A 13,978-nucleotide genomic window follows, 5' to 3' on the forward strand; every position below is an offset into this window, starting at 1 on the left:
AACCCAATCCAACGAGGTAGGTAGTGAGGAAATAGAGGCACACATCGCCACGCTAGCACTCAAAACCCAGTTTTATCTGACAATAAATTACATGCTGTCAGTTAAATTGCCCTGCACAATTTATCCTTTGTCATGTACAAAGAAAACATTTATCAATAATATCTTTGCCTCTCTGTCATAACTATCAAAACTCTTGTGTGCTACCCTGGCATCCATCTCACATGGGCTAAGCCACTTGCCTCAGAGATGACCTAGTTAATGGACAACTTTCCAGCCCTGGGGTATAGACTTTCCCAGAGCTCAAACCCACATCTGCAGCCATCACATGCAGCAACTACACACTTCACCCAGAACCCAAAGCTGGCCCCAAATGCTAAACTAATCATCCCCACTGCCCTCAGAACCCCAGTACCTATCCCTTTTAGCGGGTGTTTGCTTTAAATGAACCAATCCTTGACACCTGGTGAAATCTATTAACTGTCATCTCTGGACCACAATAAAGGCACAAGCCCAGGAGTCCTTCTCACCTGCTGGTTTAGCCTCCCCCACCCCAAGCCAATTGTGCTTCCCATGTCTCCTCATGATACCCCACTCTCTCTGGGACCTGTGAATAACAAACTACCTCTTCTCATGCATTATCGTTTCAGTTTCCCATTGTCTCACACTTTACCTCAACCCAGACCCAAATTTAAAATCCAATTTAACTAACTCGAACCACACCCAAAATAGAGCCAATTAAACAGAGCCAAGAAGTAAAAGCTAAATCACAGCATGGCAAATAGGAAAGAAGGCTAGGGTGTGATCTAAATTTGCTTAACAAAGAACAGAATATACACATTGGGGTGGGGGGCAGGTAAAGTCTTTCTTCCCATTCTTCTCATATGATCTTGTACAGATGGAGCACAAATCATGTCTCTAAGACAATTAGATCATCATGCTACAGGATAGAGTTTCTAAGGAGACAAATACAGATACTGAAAATAAAAAAAGGACTTGGACATATTTTTACTAAAATTGTTCCATGATTTTCTCCTCAACTCCCTCCCCACCCCAAAGTTTTTAGAAAAGGGTAAGTGAGGAAGTTTCCAGAGAAAGGAGGAATCAGTGTGGGTAGAATGAAACCTACCTCTACTTTAGTCAGAGAGTCACTGAGGTTCACACATGGTCTAGTCCAAACCACCAGTGTAAGAGTCCAGAAAGATATTTTGGGGCCAAAGCCACAGTTAGCAGCAGTGCTTCTTTGCCTTGTCATGTATGCCCAACCCTTTGGGAGATGGCTGTGACTGATGAAAATTTGAGGGTCTCGGTCCTGGATTATAACTTTCCCTATTTTGGAAACATAATTGTTTCAGTTTCCTAGGCTGCTTAAAGCAAATGACATGGCATGGTTGGCTCGAACAATGGGGAATTATTAGTGTATAATTGTGAGGCCTATAAGATTTCCAAGTCAAGGCATTATCAAGGTGACGCTTACTTTCCACAGACTGGCTGCCGGTGATCATTAGCTCCTCTGCCATATAGCAAAACACATTCTGGCATTGCTGGTCTCTCTTTTCCAGGTTACTTTGATTTCAGCTTCTTGCTTCCATGGCTTTCCTTCTCTCCTTCTGTAACCATTCCATTTATAAAGGAATCCAGTAATAGAACTAAGACCCGTCCTGAATGAGGTGGGTCACACCTTAACTGAAGTAGTCTCATCAAAACATCCTAGTTACAATAAGACTACATCCACAGGAATGGATTAGATTTAAGAACATGTTTTTATAGGGCACCTACAGCTTCAAACTACCACAGTGATTAAGAACCTATTTCTTAAAATATTGGTCTTCAAAAAATATATAAATGAAATATTACTGTTTTGACCTTTGTTCTCACTTATTGAGCTATAGCTATGTACCAGGTACTCTGCCAGAATTGGGGATAATGTGCCTATCTTGAGGCTTATTGTGAGGATTAAATAGTTAACACTTGTAAACAGTTTAGAATAGGGCAATGAAAAACTAGTATTTATTATGTGATAATTATTGTCCCATCAAATCCTACAACAACACTTTGAGGTGGTATTCTATTTTTTTCAGGTGAGAAAGCTATTTTTTCAGGTGAGGAATTAGAATAGGTTGTATTCTATTTTTCATGTGAGGCCAGGTAGCATAGTTGTGCCAGTTTGGTTATATTATGTCCCCTGAAAAGTCATGTTTTAATCCAATCTTGTGGGGGCAGATTGATTAATCTTTCTGATTAGGGTGTGACCTCTTGATTGAATGTTTCCATGGAGATTTGACCCCTCCCATTCAGGGTAGGTCTTGATTAGTTTACAGGAGTCCTTTAAAAGAGCTGACACAGGCCCAGATACACACTAAAGCTTTGAGATGCTAGCCCAGAGTTTGCTCCAGAGAAGCTAAGAGAGGACCCTGACACCAAAGTGCACAGGAGCTGAAGAAGCCAAGAGAGATAAGCCCAGAGACATTTTGGGGAAAGCCATTTTGAAATACAACTCAGAAGCAAAGGACCAGCAGCTGCTAGCCACAAGCCTTCCCAGCTGACACAGGTGTTCCAGACACCATTGGCCATTCTTCAGTGAAGGTATCCTCTTATTGTGGCCTTCCTTTGGACACTTTTATGGCCATAGAACTGTAAATCTGTAGCCCAAATAAACCCCCTCTATAAAAGTCAATCCATTTCTGGTATTTTGCATTATGGCAGCATTAGCAAACCAGAACAATAAGTTACATTTCCAAGGACACAACAGTAAGAAAGAGAAGATGGAACTGGGATTCAGCACTGTCAAATATCTCTTTGTCTACAAGACATCTACAAGTCTATGTTTTTCCACTAAGCCATGCTGCATGCCTTTCTCCAGTGGAAGAAATTGTACACTAGGTCAAAACATTAGGCACATTAGTCCTTACTGAAAATGACAGGCTCACCATAATTTTGCAACTCTCTACAATGTTATTGTTATAAACACTAAGAAATAAATGAAAGTTTGGAAGAGTTCCCACCATAATAACACAGTATTTTTCAAAAATAATTTACATGCTTTATAACAAACTTTATATATAGCAAATAGAAAGCTAATCCTAAGTGACAATATGTGGGTAGATAATGAATCACTTGGAAATATCATGTACATTTTACATAGAAAAATATTACTATCCATGAAAAGACTTGGCATTTCTTAACCCTTTGCTGTGCTTTGGAACCACAGCAGGAAGTACTGGCAGACTAATAATGTGATAACCTCAATTCTCTACACGGCGGGAGTGAGAGCTCTCTCTCTTGTAACAACTGTTTGGATGACTTTATATAAAGAGTGGGGAAGAAAATTATACTTCCCTCCCACATGTCAATGGAACTGTTCCCCATGGGGTGACTCAGCCTAAAACCCTAAACAGGAGCAAGGTCCCAGCATGCTGTAGACAGCCTCAGTAGGCTCCACATTAGCTGCCTTCAGCATTCGTGGGGACAACGCAGAAGTGAGGCTGTCAATAGCATCAGAAGCTTCTACCTGGTGGGAAGAATCTAGTCTTACAGCATGAAAAAACAAAGTCACTGACTCTTCATGCTCAGAAACGTGGCACTTTTCTATTTGATCATCAACATATTCAAACAGTCAATATAACACAGTCTCTCTTTATTAAATAACTGCAAACAGTTTTATCACTCTTCTAATTATGTCATATACATTAACTCATATATGTGTTAACTCATTCAATCCAATACTTAATACTTACAACACTCAGCATATTTATTATTTTCCCAATTTTATAGGTGTGAGAAATGAGGCACAGTGATGTTAACTTGCCCAGAGTCAGATGTCTAAATAATGCCTCCATCAAGATATGAATACAAGCTGTCTGATGTGCTAGCTGCCTACTCAAGAATGTTATACTAATATCACTCTATCTACCCCAATTAATCATGAAAAAAAGCCTGGAAGGCAAGAGAACACTCATTGTGGCAGAGTATACTGTGGCCATTGTGGAAGGAATCCAAAATAAGATAAGCCCATACGATCATCAGAGGAGATGATCCTTTATGCACTTTTGGCAGACTAGCACCATTCACACTTTATCTGTTAGTTCGTCTTCAGGCACTTTTCTCTAGGTATTCAATATTGAATGATTTATTTTTTTCTGGGGTCAGGATTCCATGCTTATTCATTTTGCCCAAGCATTCCACAGTCCCACTCCAGCCCCAAAGAAAGCATAAAAAATGTTATTTCCTATATACCATATATAATCTTAGCACATTGCAAATTTAAACTTAAATCCACAATATGTGTTTTTTTAATGCAATACTCACTTAATGCATATAAACATCTTATTGAATGATACAAAATAGTTAAACTAAAGAAAGAGAATCCAGTATACCACTTCTGTAATACAGTATGGAGGAATTGCAACATGACATATATGAACATATATATATAAACTTGCTAGACTTGATCACATGTATTGAATAGCAGGGGAAATGAACTACTTTTATAACATTGAGGATGACAAGTGTGTTTCCAGTTAAATTTTGACAATAGCAATTTATTACACAAAGATACATTCTAATCACAATATACCTTGCCTCCTCATTATACAGGAAACTTCTTGGAGGAAAAATTTAACATTTTTTCAGGTGGTCTTAGCCATTTAAAAAAAGAGTAGCAAGAATAATGATCATGGAATAGACACTGTTATTTCATTCACAGCTAATCTGTTAGTTTATCTTCTCATAAAGTCCATTTAAAAATGTTACATTCTCTGTGACACTTTGTACTACCAATTAATTGAACTTTCAATTAATCTGTCTCAACATGTTACAATTTTGACATTTATGATAGTTTTTATTACCACTTGTTTTAGGCATTCCCATAAATTGATAATTGATTACTAGAGCAAGCATTCTTATGATGTAATTAAGTATATTCCCATATTCCTTAGTCAATAAAATAAAAATAATAGCCTGCAATATATATACACACATGCACGCACGCACACACACAGACACACATGCACATATATTTTATTTTAGTAGAAATAACTTTCTGCTTACAAATACAAATGTAATTTGAATACATAAGCCACTGTCATTGATATTTTAGCTATCATGGCAATAATTTATCTATTTTATTGCAATGCATCCACAGGCACTTTTCGTGTAAAGTACCCAAACATTGAAAATTATATTTTAATAATCAAGGCAAGTTCAACATAACTTAAACCACACTCAATGTTTTCTCTACTTGTATAGCTACTTTTCTTGACTTCTCCACATTTTATTATCGTCACCATCCTGCTCCGAATCGTATCTCTGAAACTAAATTTGAGATATTCTCTCTCTCTCCCCCCATCGACCCCCTCCTCTCTTCCTCTCTCTTTTTCCTTCTCTCTCTCCCTCTCTCTCTCTCTCATCACTTCTCATATTTTATTATTTACCAAGCTCGCTTCTGTGAGCTCTCATGCTAAAATATGAGTCTCCACTTTTCCAGTCATCTTTCATCATCACATTATGTAGTCTATTCCAATTGCCTGCTAACTGTCCTGTCTCTAGTCTCTTTCCATTACCATATATTACTTTCACAGTTGCCAAATTAAACTATTGAAGCATAGCATTGTCCACATCACTCAACTACTTAAAACCCTACAATGACCCCACACTGCCTAATCAAATATCCAAGTTCAGTATCCCATATTTTGATTCCACTTCATTTTTACAGCTTTAAATCCACTTATACCCTTAATCTGTGGTGTGGCTAAATGTGGCTGGTCTCCCTTTCTCAAATATACACTGAATTTTCCTTTTCATCCATATTATTTTCTTCCCCATTTACCTTAAACTATTTTTCAAGATTAATTTCAAAACCAACTTCTTTCATGAAGACTTCCTCTTCTTTTCCCATCTCCAACTGAATTCTAAAACCTGACAGAACCCCTAACTTTGTTCATGGTTGTTAGAAAATTCTGCCTAGATATAAAGTCATTTGGACGCTAGTACCTAGCCTCCATTCCTCTGTAAATTCCTTGAAGGGAAGGTCCATATCTATTCATATTTGCATCTCCTGCAGCACCAAGCAGGATTGCCAGTCTAAAGATGCTCAGAAATATTTACTTATGACCACACAGTGAAGATAATATGGGAATTGGAAATCATAGTTAGAACATGTTTTAGTCAGTTTAGAAATGACTGAGCATAAGAATGCAGACAAGAAACAAGAATTCTTCCATCTAGGCTAAATTTTCTATATATGGTAAATGGATTAATTGAGCTTTGAGTTGCCCTCATTTTTAAGTACAAGGAACACATTTTGATGCAAAAAAATTTTGAGCCCCTACAATAGTAGTTGTACTTTTATTATCATTGACTAAGAAAATGCACATGTTCATATGGATTTGAAACTTCCTTACAAGCCAAGCAGCCCCCTCACATCCTTATCCAGAGTGCCTCATCCCTCTGGTTGGGAAGACTCTAGAAAACGAGGAAACTGTCTCTTTCAGATCATATGCATCAAATGTTTATTAATGTTCCTAACTCACAATATGAACTCTATAAATGCAAGTGTTATTAATCACTGTTACTATCTTACCTGTTTCTTACTTATTCCAAATTCCCCTTCTGGTTTTAACCCTTTTCTCTTCCTCTTCCTTCATAACATTAATCAACTCTTTTCCGATACTCATCTCCTGTATGCCACATCTCCTCTGTGCATAAGCATCACTAGCTTCTTCAAGTTGTGTCTCTTTCATTCTTAGGTGCTATTCATTCTTTTTCCATTTTCCACTTCTTGCATTTTATTCTCTCAGTCACCATGCTATTTCCTACACTGTCACCATTCTGACTGCATTATCTATGTATTATTTTTATCTACTCATTATCTTCCAAATCATTTGGTGCCTCTTGTTTATTAGCTGCTTCCCTTTTCAGTACCTCAACCCAGCTGCTATTCACACTTTATGACTGAAGTTCATTTTGCAAAGCAGAAATAGTGCTGAAAATCATAGGTAAAAGCAAATTTCTTGTAAGCCAAATCTTATTGTGCATATCTATAGAAACTTAATATTTAAAAATAGCTTACTATAAAGTGAATTACCATAATCTATCTTTGGTATAAACACACACACTCACTAAACAAGTTGGCGTAAGGTTCCAACACCTAATCTTCCTTTTATGCTATCTAATTCTATTTCCACAATGTTTCTATGACTCCCTACTCCAGGCTTTCATTTATGTTTTTAGTATTTTGTTTCCTAACACCACCACCCTCCAAAAAAAAATCAAAAGAAAAGAAAAACCCACCTTACTTTTTTAACTTCTTCCTGCTGAGTCATACCTTCTTGACACAAATATAATGCTGCCTCCTCCACTCCATTTATGTCATCATTAATGCCGTTCTGCTCATGCTCATGCTTGTCCCTCTCCTTCTCTTTTACAGTATCACAGGTCTCCATTATCCCACTCCATTTTTTTCCTTTGATTTATTTCCATTATAGCTGGGGTACTTCCAAGTTTAGTTTTGCCTTTAACTGCTAGCTCCTTTGTTTCTTAAATTTAATGTTAAATTTAAGTTTAACTTTTTCTTTCTGTCATTGCAGAAAGGTAGTCTCAGCTTGACTTGACTTGTGAACACAGAAGACACTCCTGCATCTATTCCCATGAAGAACACAGTCTGTGATCTTATCTTGGAAATAAATGATGAATTATTAAGCACAAATGCCAAATAAAAATCATATAATCAATATGAATACTTACACTCAGCATATTTCTGAAGTTGTGAAAATTCTGAGGGGCTAAGATGAGCCCACTTTTCCTGGTTGGTCATGGTGGTGGTGAAGAACTCTCTTACATTCCAGATGAGGGATTCTTTACTCAGGTGTTTTGTAGAACTCTATGCTTCAAAGATTCCACATGGCATGTTTCATGATAGTATACCTCAAGCTTTCAAAATATGCAATCTGTCAACCTGAAACCACTGTGGTTGTGAGTCTGTAGTTTCAATAATGTATTAAAGCACTGCAGAAAGAAAAACATAAAGATCAAAGGATTAGCATTGTTACATAAGAAAGAATCAACAAATTATAAAATGCTAAGGATTTAAATTCCTAAATAATGTATTTCAAAATTATTCTACTTTTTGTAATATTCAATCTTTAATTGCTTATTCACTGTTTTAATAGCTATATTTGCATACATTTCCTAATACCAAATCAGAGAAATAGATATGATTAAGACCACAAAATGTGAAGATAATTTTATAAAGTCTAATGTCATATAAACAGACTTTTCATTCAATTTTATAAACTCCACCTTCCAAGAACAGACAATGGTGTCATTTTTGTCAATTTGACCCAATCAACACTTCAATATCTAAAAATTATAAAAAATCTAAAACCAACTTGCTAAATGAGACTAAGTGGGCTTGATAACTGCCTGCACATATAATCTGCTAGTTTATTAGAATTAGAGCAATATATCACAATTTTCCTCAGTGACAGCACAGATATTTGCAATCATTCAAATCAATTTGGGAGGGGGGGGTTATAAATTGATATTTTTCTAGCAATCAAATGAAAAGAATAATTTTAATTTACAATTTTAAAAAATTCCAATAAAATTTAACAAATTAGAGCAACTCCAAATGTTTAACAAATATTTGGGTAAACAGATTTGCATAATGGTAGTAGTTTGCACTGTTGTGAATTATGGTTAAAAATAATTCTACTGAGGAGGCAGGGCAAGATGGCAGCATAGGGAGAGATGGAATTTAGTTAGTACTCTAGAGCAACTAGTAAATAGACAGGAACAACTAGTAAATAGTCTGGGGGACATCCATGATCAGACAACACTGTACACCAATCAGAAATGGGTGGAACAGCTGAGATCACAGGATAGAACTGTAAGTAAAGCTCCCCAAACTATGGAGTTGGTGCCCTTCCCCCACCTACACAGCAGACTGAATTGCAAAACTTCACTGTGGGAGAAAGAAGCAGTCCATGCAAGGAGCAAGGGAATGCAGTTCAACCAAGCTCCAATTGCAGTTTTAATTAACAAACCTGCACTACTGAATACATGCTATGAGCACAGATAAACCAGGAGGAAGAAGGAAAAGAACCCAGAGGATTATCCTGGCAGAGAGGAGGTGGGGCTGACAGAAAAAAAAATTGCATAAATAAAAACAGAGGCTGTTGGAGTCAGCTGAGCTCAGAATACTGGAAAAGGGCTGTGTCCCAAGAAAAGGGGCACACACAACTGGGTGCCAATGGTGGTTCTTGAGTGGTGAACTGGAGGGCTGGGGACAGGCTCTGAAATGGGGACTTCTTGTTTTTTTCCCTCCTCTCTCTCTCTCTCTCTCTCTCTCTCAAAGTAGCTCATGAGAGAAAGCTTCAGGCATTTTCAATTGTCAGCACTGACCCAGGCAAGGGTGGAGTTAAGATAGAGAGTCAGAGGAAAAACTCAAGTGTAGGAGACAATTCCCTAAAGGACTTATCTTCCCTAAGAAATGGGGGGAGCAGGACCCAGCTCAAGTGGCAGCCCTCCATCAGAGAACTCAGACCCCAGGATCCAGGGGTAAAAACTTAGGCTTGGCTTTTGACATCCTCGGCTCTTGACCAGGACATGATCCACAGAGAATTAAATGGACTGCATCTCTTTACACCAGTAGGGAGCTGCAGGCTGACAAGTGTAACCTGCTGGGCAGGATAGGAAAAGCACAGAGTCTAGAGGTCTCAAAGGAAAGTCTGACAATCTTCCTGGTCTCACCCTCAGAAGATCTGGGCCTGTCTGGTCTGGGAAAATGTGATTGGGGCGATCAAGGAAACCTGATGCCTAGACAACAAAAATGACAAATCACACTAGGAAAAATGAAGACATGGCCCAAAGGAACAAACTTACACTGAGATACAGGAGTTGAAACAGCTGATTATTAATCAAACAAATCACCTAAATCAATTCAAAAATCAAATCAATGAGTTGAGGGAAGATATGGCAAAAGAGACAAAGGATATAAAGAAGACATTGGGCAAAATAAGGAAGAACTCAAAAGTTTGAAAAAACAATTGGCAGAACTTTTGGGAATGAAAGACACAATAGAAGAGAAGGAAAACACAATGGAGACATACAACAGCAGATTTGAAAAGGTGGAAGAAAGGATTCATGAATTTTAGGACAGGACAGCTGAAATCCTACACACAAAAAAAGAACATATAGGGAAAAGAATGGAAAAATATGAGCAGGGACTCAGGGAGCTAAATGACAATATGAAGCACATGAATATACATGTCATGGGTGTCCCAGAAGGAGAAGAGAAAAGGGGCGGAAAGAATAATGGAGGAAATAATCACTGAAAATTTCCCATCTCTTATGAAAGACATAAAATTGCAGATCCAAGAAGCACAGTGCACCCCAAACAGAATAGATCTGAGTAGACAAGCTCCAAGACCCTTAATAATCAGATTCTCAAATGTCAAAGACAGAGAATTCTGAGGGCAGCAAGAGAAAAGTGATCCATCAGATACAAAGAAGCTCAATGAGAGTATGTGCCGATTTCTCAGTAGAAACCATGGAGGTGAGAAAAACTGCCAATCAAGAATCCTATATCCAGTAACACTATCCTTCATAAATGAGGGAGAGTTGAAAATATTTTCAGACAAACAGATACTAAAAGAGTTTGTGAACAAGATACCTGCTCTACAAGAAATACAAAGGAAGCACTACAGGCAGGTAGGAAAAGACAGGAGAGACAAGTCTGGAGAAGAATGTAGAAATGAAGACTATCAGTAGGGGTAAAAAGAAAAGAGAGGAAAAAATAAAAATAAAATAAGATATGACATATAAAATCCAAAAGAGAAAATCGTAGACTGTAGACATTACATTGAGTGAAATTAATCAGAAACAAAAGGGCGGATACTGTGTGGTCTCACTAATATGGACTAACATTGATGAACAAAATTTGAGAGTGGAGAACACAGGTTATCAGGAGATAGAAAGAGATTAAAGATCAGGCATTTGATGCTGAAGGAGTACAGAAGGCTCAACAAGATTGATTATATAGATCCAGGAATAGAATGGATAGTATAATAGTGTGTGAAGGTAACACAATATTGCAAGTACTCTGAACAAAGATGAGTGTAAGTACAATTGAAAGAGGAAGGCTAAGGGCATGTATGACACCAGAAGGAAAGATAGAAGGTAAAGACTCAGATTGTATAACTGTGAAAACTAGAGTGGTCAGTGATGGTGATTAAATGTACAAATATAAGAATATCTTTAAATGAGGGAGAACAAATGAATGTCAACATTGCAAAGTGTTGAAAATTGGTTGGTATAGGGGAAAAATACAATCAATGCAAACTAGAGTCTATAGTTAATGGTAACATTGTAAGAAGCTTCTATTAATTGTAACAAAGGCAACATGCCAAAGCTAAATGTCTGTAAGAGGGGGATATAAGGGGGTGATACAGGATTCTTGGTGATGATGATACTGTCTGACCTTCTCATTTTTTTTTTTTAGAAGACATAAGACAGAAAATTTTACTAATAATCATAGCAAGCACATTCAAAAGAAAAAATACAAAGATCCAAGATTCGCATCATGATAAAGATAATTTATGAAATACCCTTCACAATAAAATTTCAGTTTTAATTTGTTTCTGTTTAACTTATCTTGCCATCTTTTTCCCATTGCTTTTCTATTCCTTTCCCTCTACCTTTTCCTCTTCTATGGTTACACTGGCAGATTTTGTCCTCCCCTTGTGGTTATAGAAAGTTTACTCCTATACAACCTATGATGGTTACCCCTACATTTCCTAACTCTACCAATGTCTGGATAATACCTATAACCTTCCTCTCCTGTTGGCCTCAAGTATATTGTTAGCTGTTCATCTACACTTCCTGGGTAGAGACGTAGTGCTTTCTTTTCCAGTTTTACCTGTTGATTTTGGATGTGTGTGCTGGGAGGAAAGGATATTATATGTATATATTTGTAGTCAACTTGGATTGCTACAATCTATCTTCCAGGAATACTTTCAAAGAGGGAATGCAAGAAATAAATTTCCTGAATTCTTCAATATCCAAAAATATCTTTGTTTTACCCTCAAAATTCAATGACAGTTTGGCTGAGTATAGGATTCTATGTTTTTCATTGAGTTTTATTTTTGTTTTTCTTTCATCTTTTGTATTTTTCTTCATTTTTTTCTCCTTTATCTCTTTCTTTGGGGAAGAGATGGAAATGTCCTCATATAGACTGGTGGTGAAGGTGTAATTATGTCATTACACTGGGAATCACTGACTGTTTACTTAAAGTGGATTGTATGGCATGTGAATAAAAATGTTTAAAAAATAAACAGAGGGATACCAGTGCTGGAGAAAATGTGGCGAGAAAGATGTACCTATTCTCTGTTGGTAAGGAAGTAGAATGGTGCAGCCCAGCTGGAGGGCAGTGTGGTGGTTCCACATGAAGCTAACTATGGGGTTGCCATATGGTCCTACCACCCCATTTTTGGGCATATACTTGGAAGAACTGAGAGCAGAGACATGAGTGGACATTGCACACTGGTGTTTATGGCAGCCATATTCATCATTCGCAATGGATGGAGGTGGCCTAGGGTAGACTGACTGATGAACGGAATGGTGAACTGTGGTGTACACATACAATGGAATACCGAGCAGCAGCAAGAAGAAATAAAGTTGTGAGGTATACACCTAGGTGAATGGACCTTGAGGACAGTATGTTGAGTGAAATAAACCAGAATTGAAAAGACAAACATTATAATGCCTCACTAATATGGACTAACTGCAATGTGCAAACTGAGAATTGAATCTAAGAGAATAGGTTATCAGGGAAAGGCTTATGGTAAAGGTTCCTAGATTGTAAGCTCTTACAGCAGTCACATCTATTCATAAGTTATAATGGTTATCTCTAAATTCTGAGATGCTGAGCTGTTTGTGTATAACTTGGTCAGTCCCTGTAACTTTGGGTATCTGTGTGACACTGAAACTCAGCACCAGAGTTCAGCAGCTATGAATGTCAGTATTACCCCATATAGCAAATGTTAAACAAGCTGAAAAAGAGATTACACTTCAATTAGAGATATGAACGAATCTTATCAAGATGTGATTAGACTTGATTACAACTTGATTAGAACTAAGGTAAACCAGACTAAAGGGTAAAGGATGATATTGACTGTGTTTTAAAACCTCAACTTTTGTGTGAAACCAAAAGAAGAGATGTTTATTTGGTGCAAAATCTATAAATTCTGTACCATGCTAAATAATTTAACTTGTATGGACAGTTTATTCAAACACCAAAATTACATGGAACCTTGAATAGGGGGTAAGAGCTGTTTGGTTTGTACAGGTGAGTGTGAAACCCCAATACATCCCAGAGTAATTTGAGCAGAGAGCAAGGAGTATTTGCAGGGCCCCCTGGAAGACCTGGAGAAAAATGTGAAAACATTAAACTTCCCCACCCGGGGAATTCCTGATATTCTTGCAAGCATTGGGGACTACCATTGTAGTAGGCCAAGTTCTCGTTCTTGGGGCTTGCCCTGATGAAGCTTGTTACTGCAAAGTAGAGGCTAAACCTACTTATAATGGTGCCTAAGAGTTACCCCCAGAGAACCTCTTTTGTTGTTAAGATGTGGCCTCTCTCTTTAAGCCCCCTTGGCAGGTAAACTCATTGCCCTACCCCCCTATGTGGGAAACAACTTCCAGGAGTGTAAATCTCCCTGGCAACATGGAACATGACTCCTGGGGATGAGCCTGGACCTAGCATTGTGGGATTGAGAAAGACTTCCTGACAAAACGGGGAAAGAGAAATTAAACAAAATAAAGTTTCAGTGGCTGAGAGATCTCAAATGGAGTTGAGAGGTCATCTATATATGCATTGTATAGATATCCCTTTTTAGTTTTTCGTGTACTAGAATAACTAGAAGGAAATACCTGAAAATGTTGAACCTCAATCCAGTAGCCTTGATTCTTGAATATGATTGTA

At 37.6% G+C, this 13,978-nt stretch overlaps 1 protein-coding gene across 8 annotated transcripts in view; it reads right to left on the reverse strand.

Annotated features, from left to right (window-relative positions):
• The window catches only part of DGKB (diacylglycerol kinase beta), a 748,227-nt gene that overhangs the window by 675,159 nt on the left and 59,090 nt on the right, over positions 1–13,978 (reverse strand). For all 8 annotated transcript variants that reach the window (XM_037836813.1, XM_037836819.1, XM_037836816.1 and 5 more), the window contains exon 2: positions 7,741–8,001. In XM_037836813.1, the coding sequence (XP_037692741.1) occupies positions 7,741–7,810 (70 nt within the window). In that variant the 5' untranslated portion in view covers positions 7,811–8,001. The remainder of the gene's footprint in view (positions 1–7,740; positions 8,002–13,978) is intronic.

Source organism: Choloepus didactylus, chromosome 5, assembly GCF_015220235.1.
Source record: "Choloepus didactylus isolate mChoDid1 chromosome 5, mChoDid1.pri, whole genome shotgun sequence".
NCBI classification, from domain to species: Eukaryota; Metazoa; Chordata; class Mammalia; order Pilosa; family Megalonychidae; genus Choloepus; species Choloepus didactylus.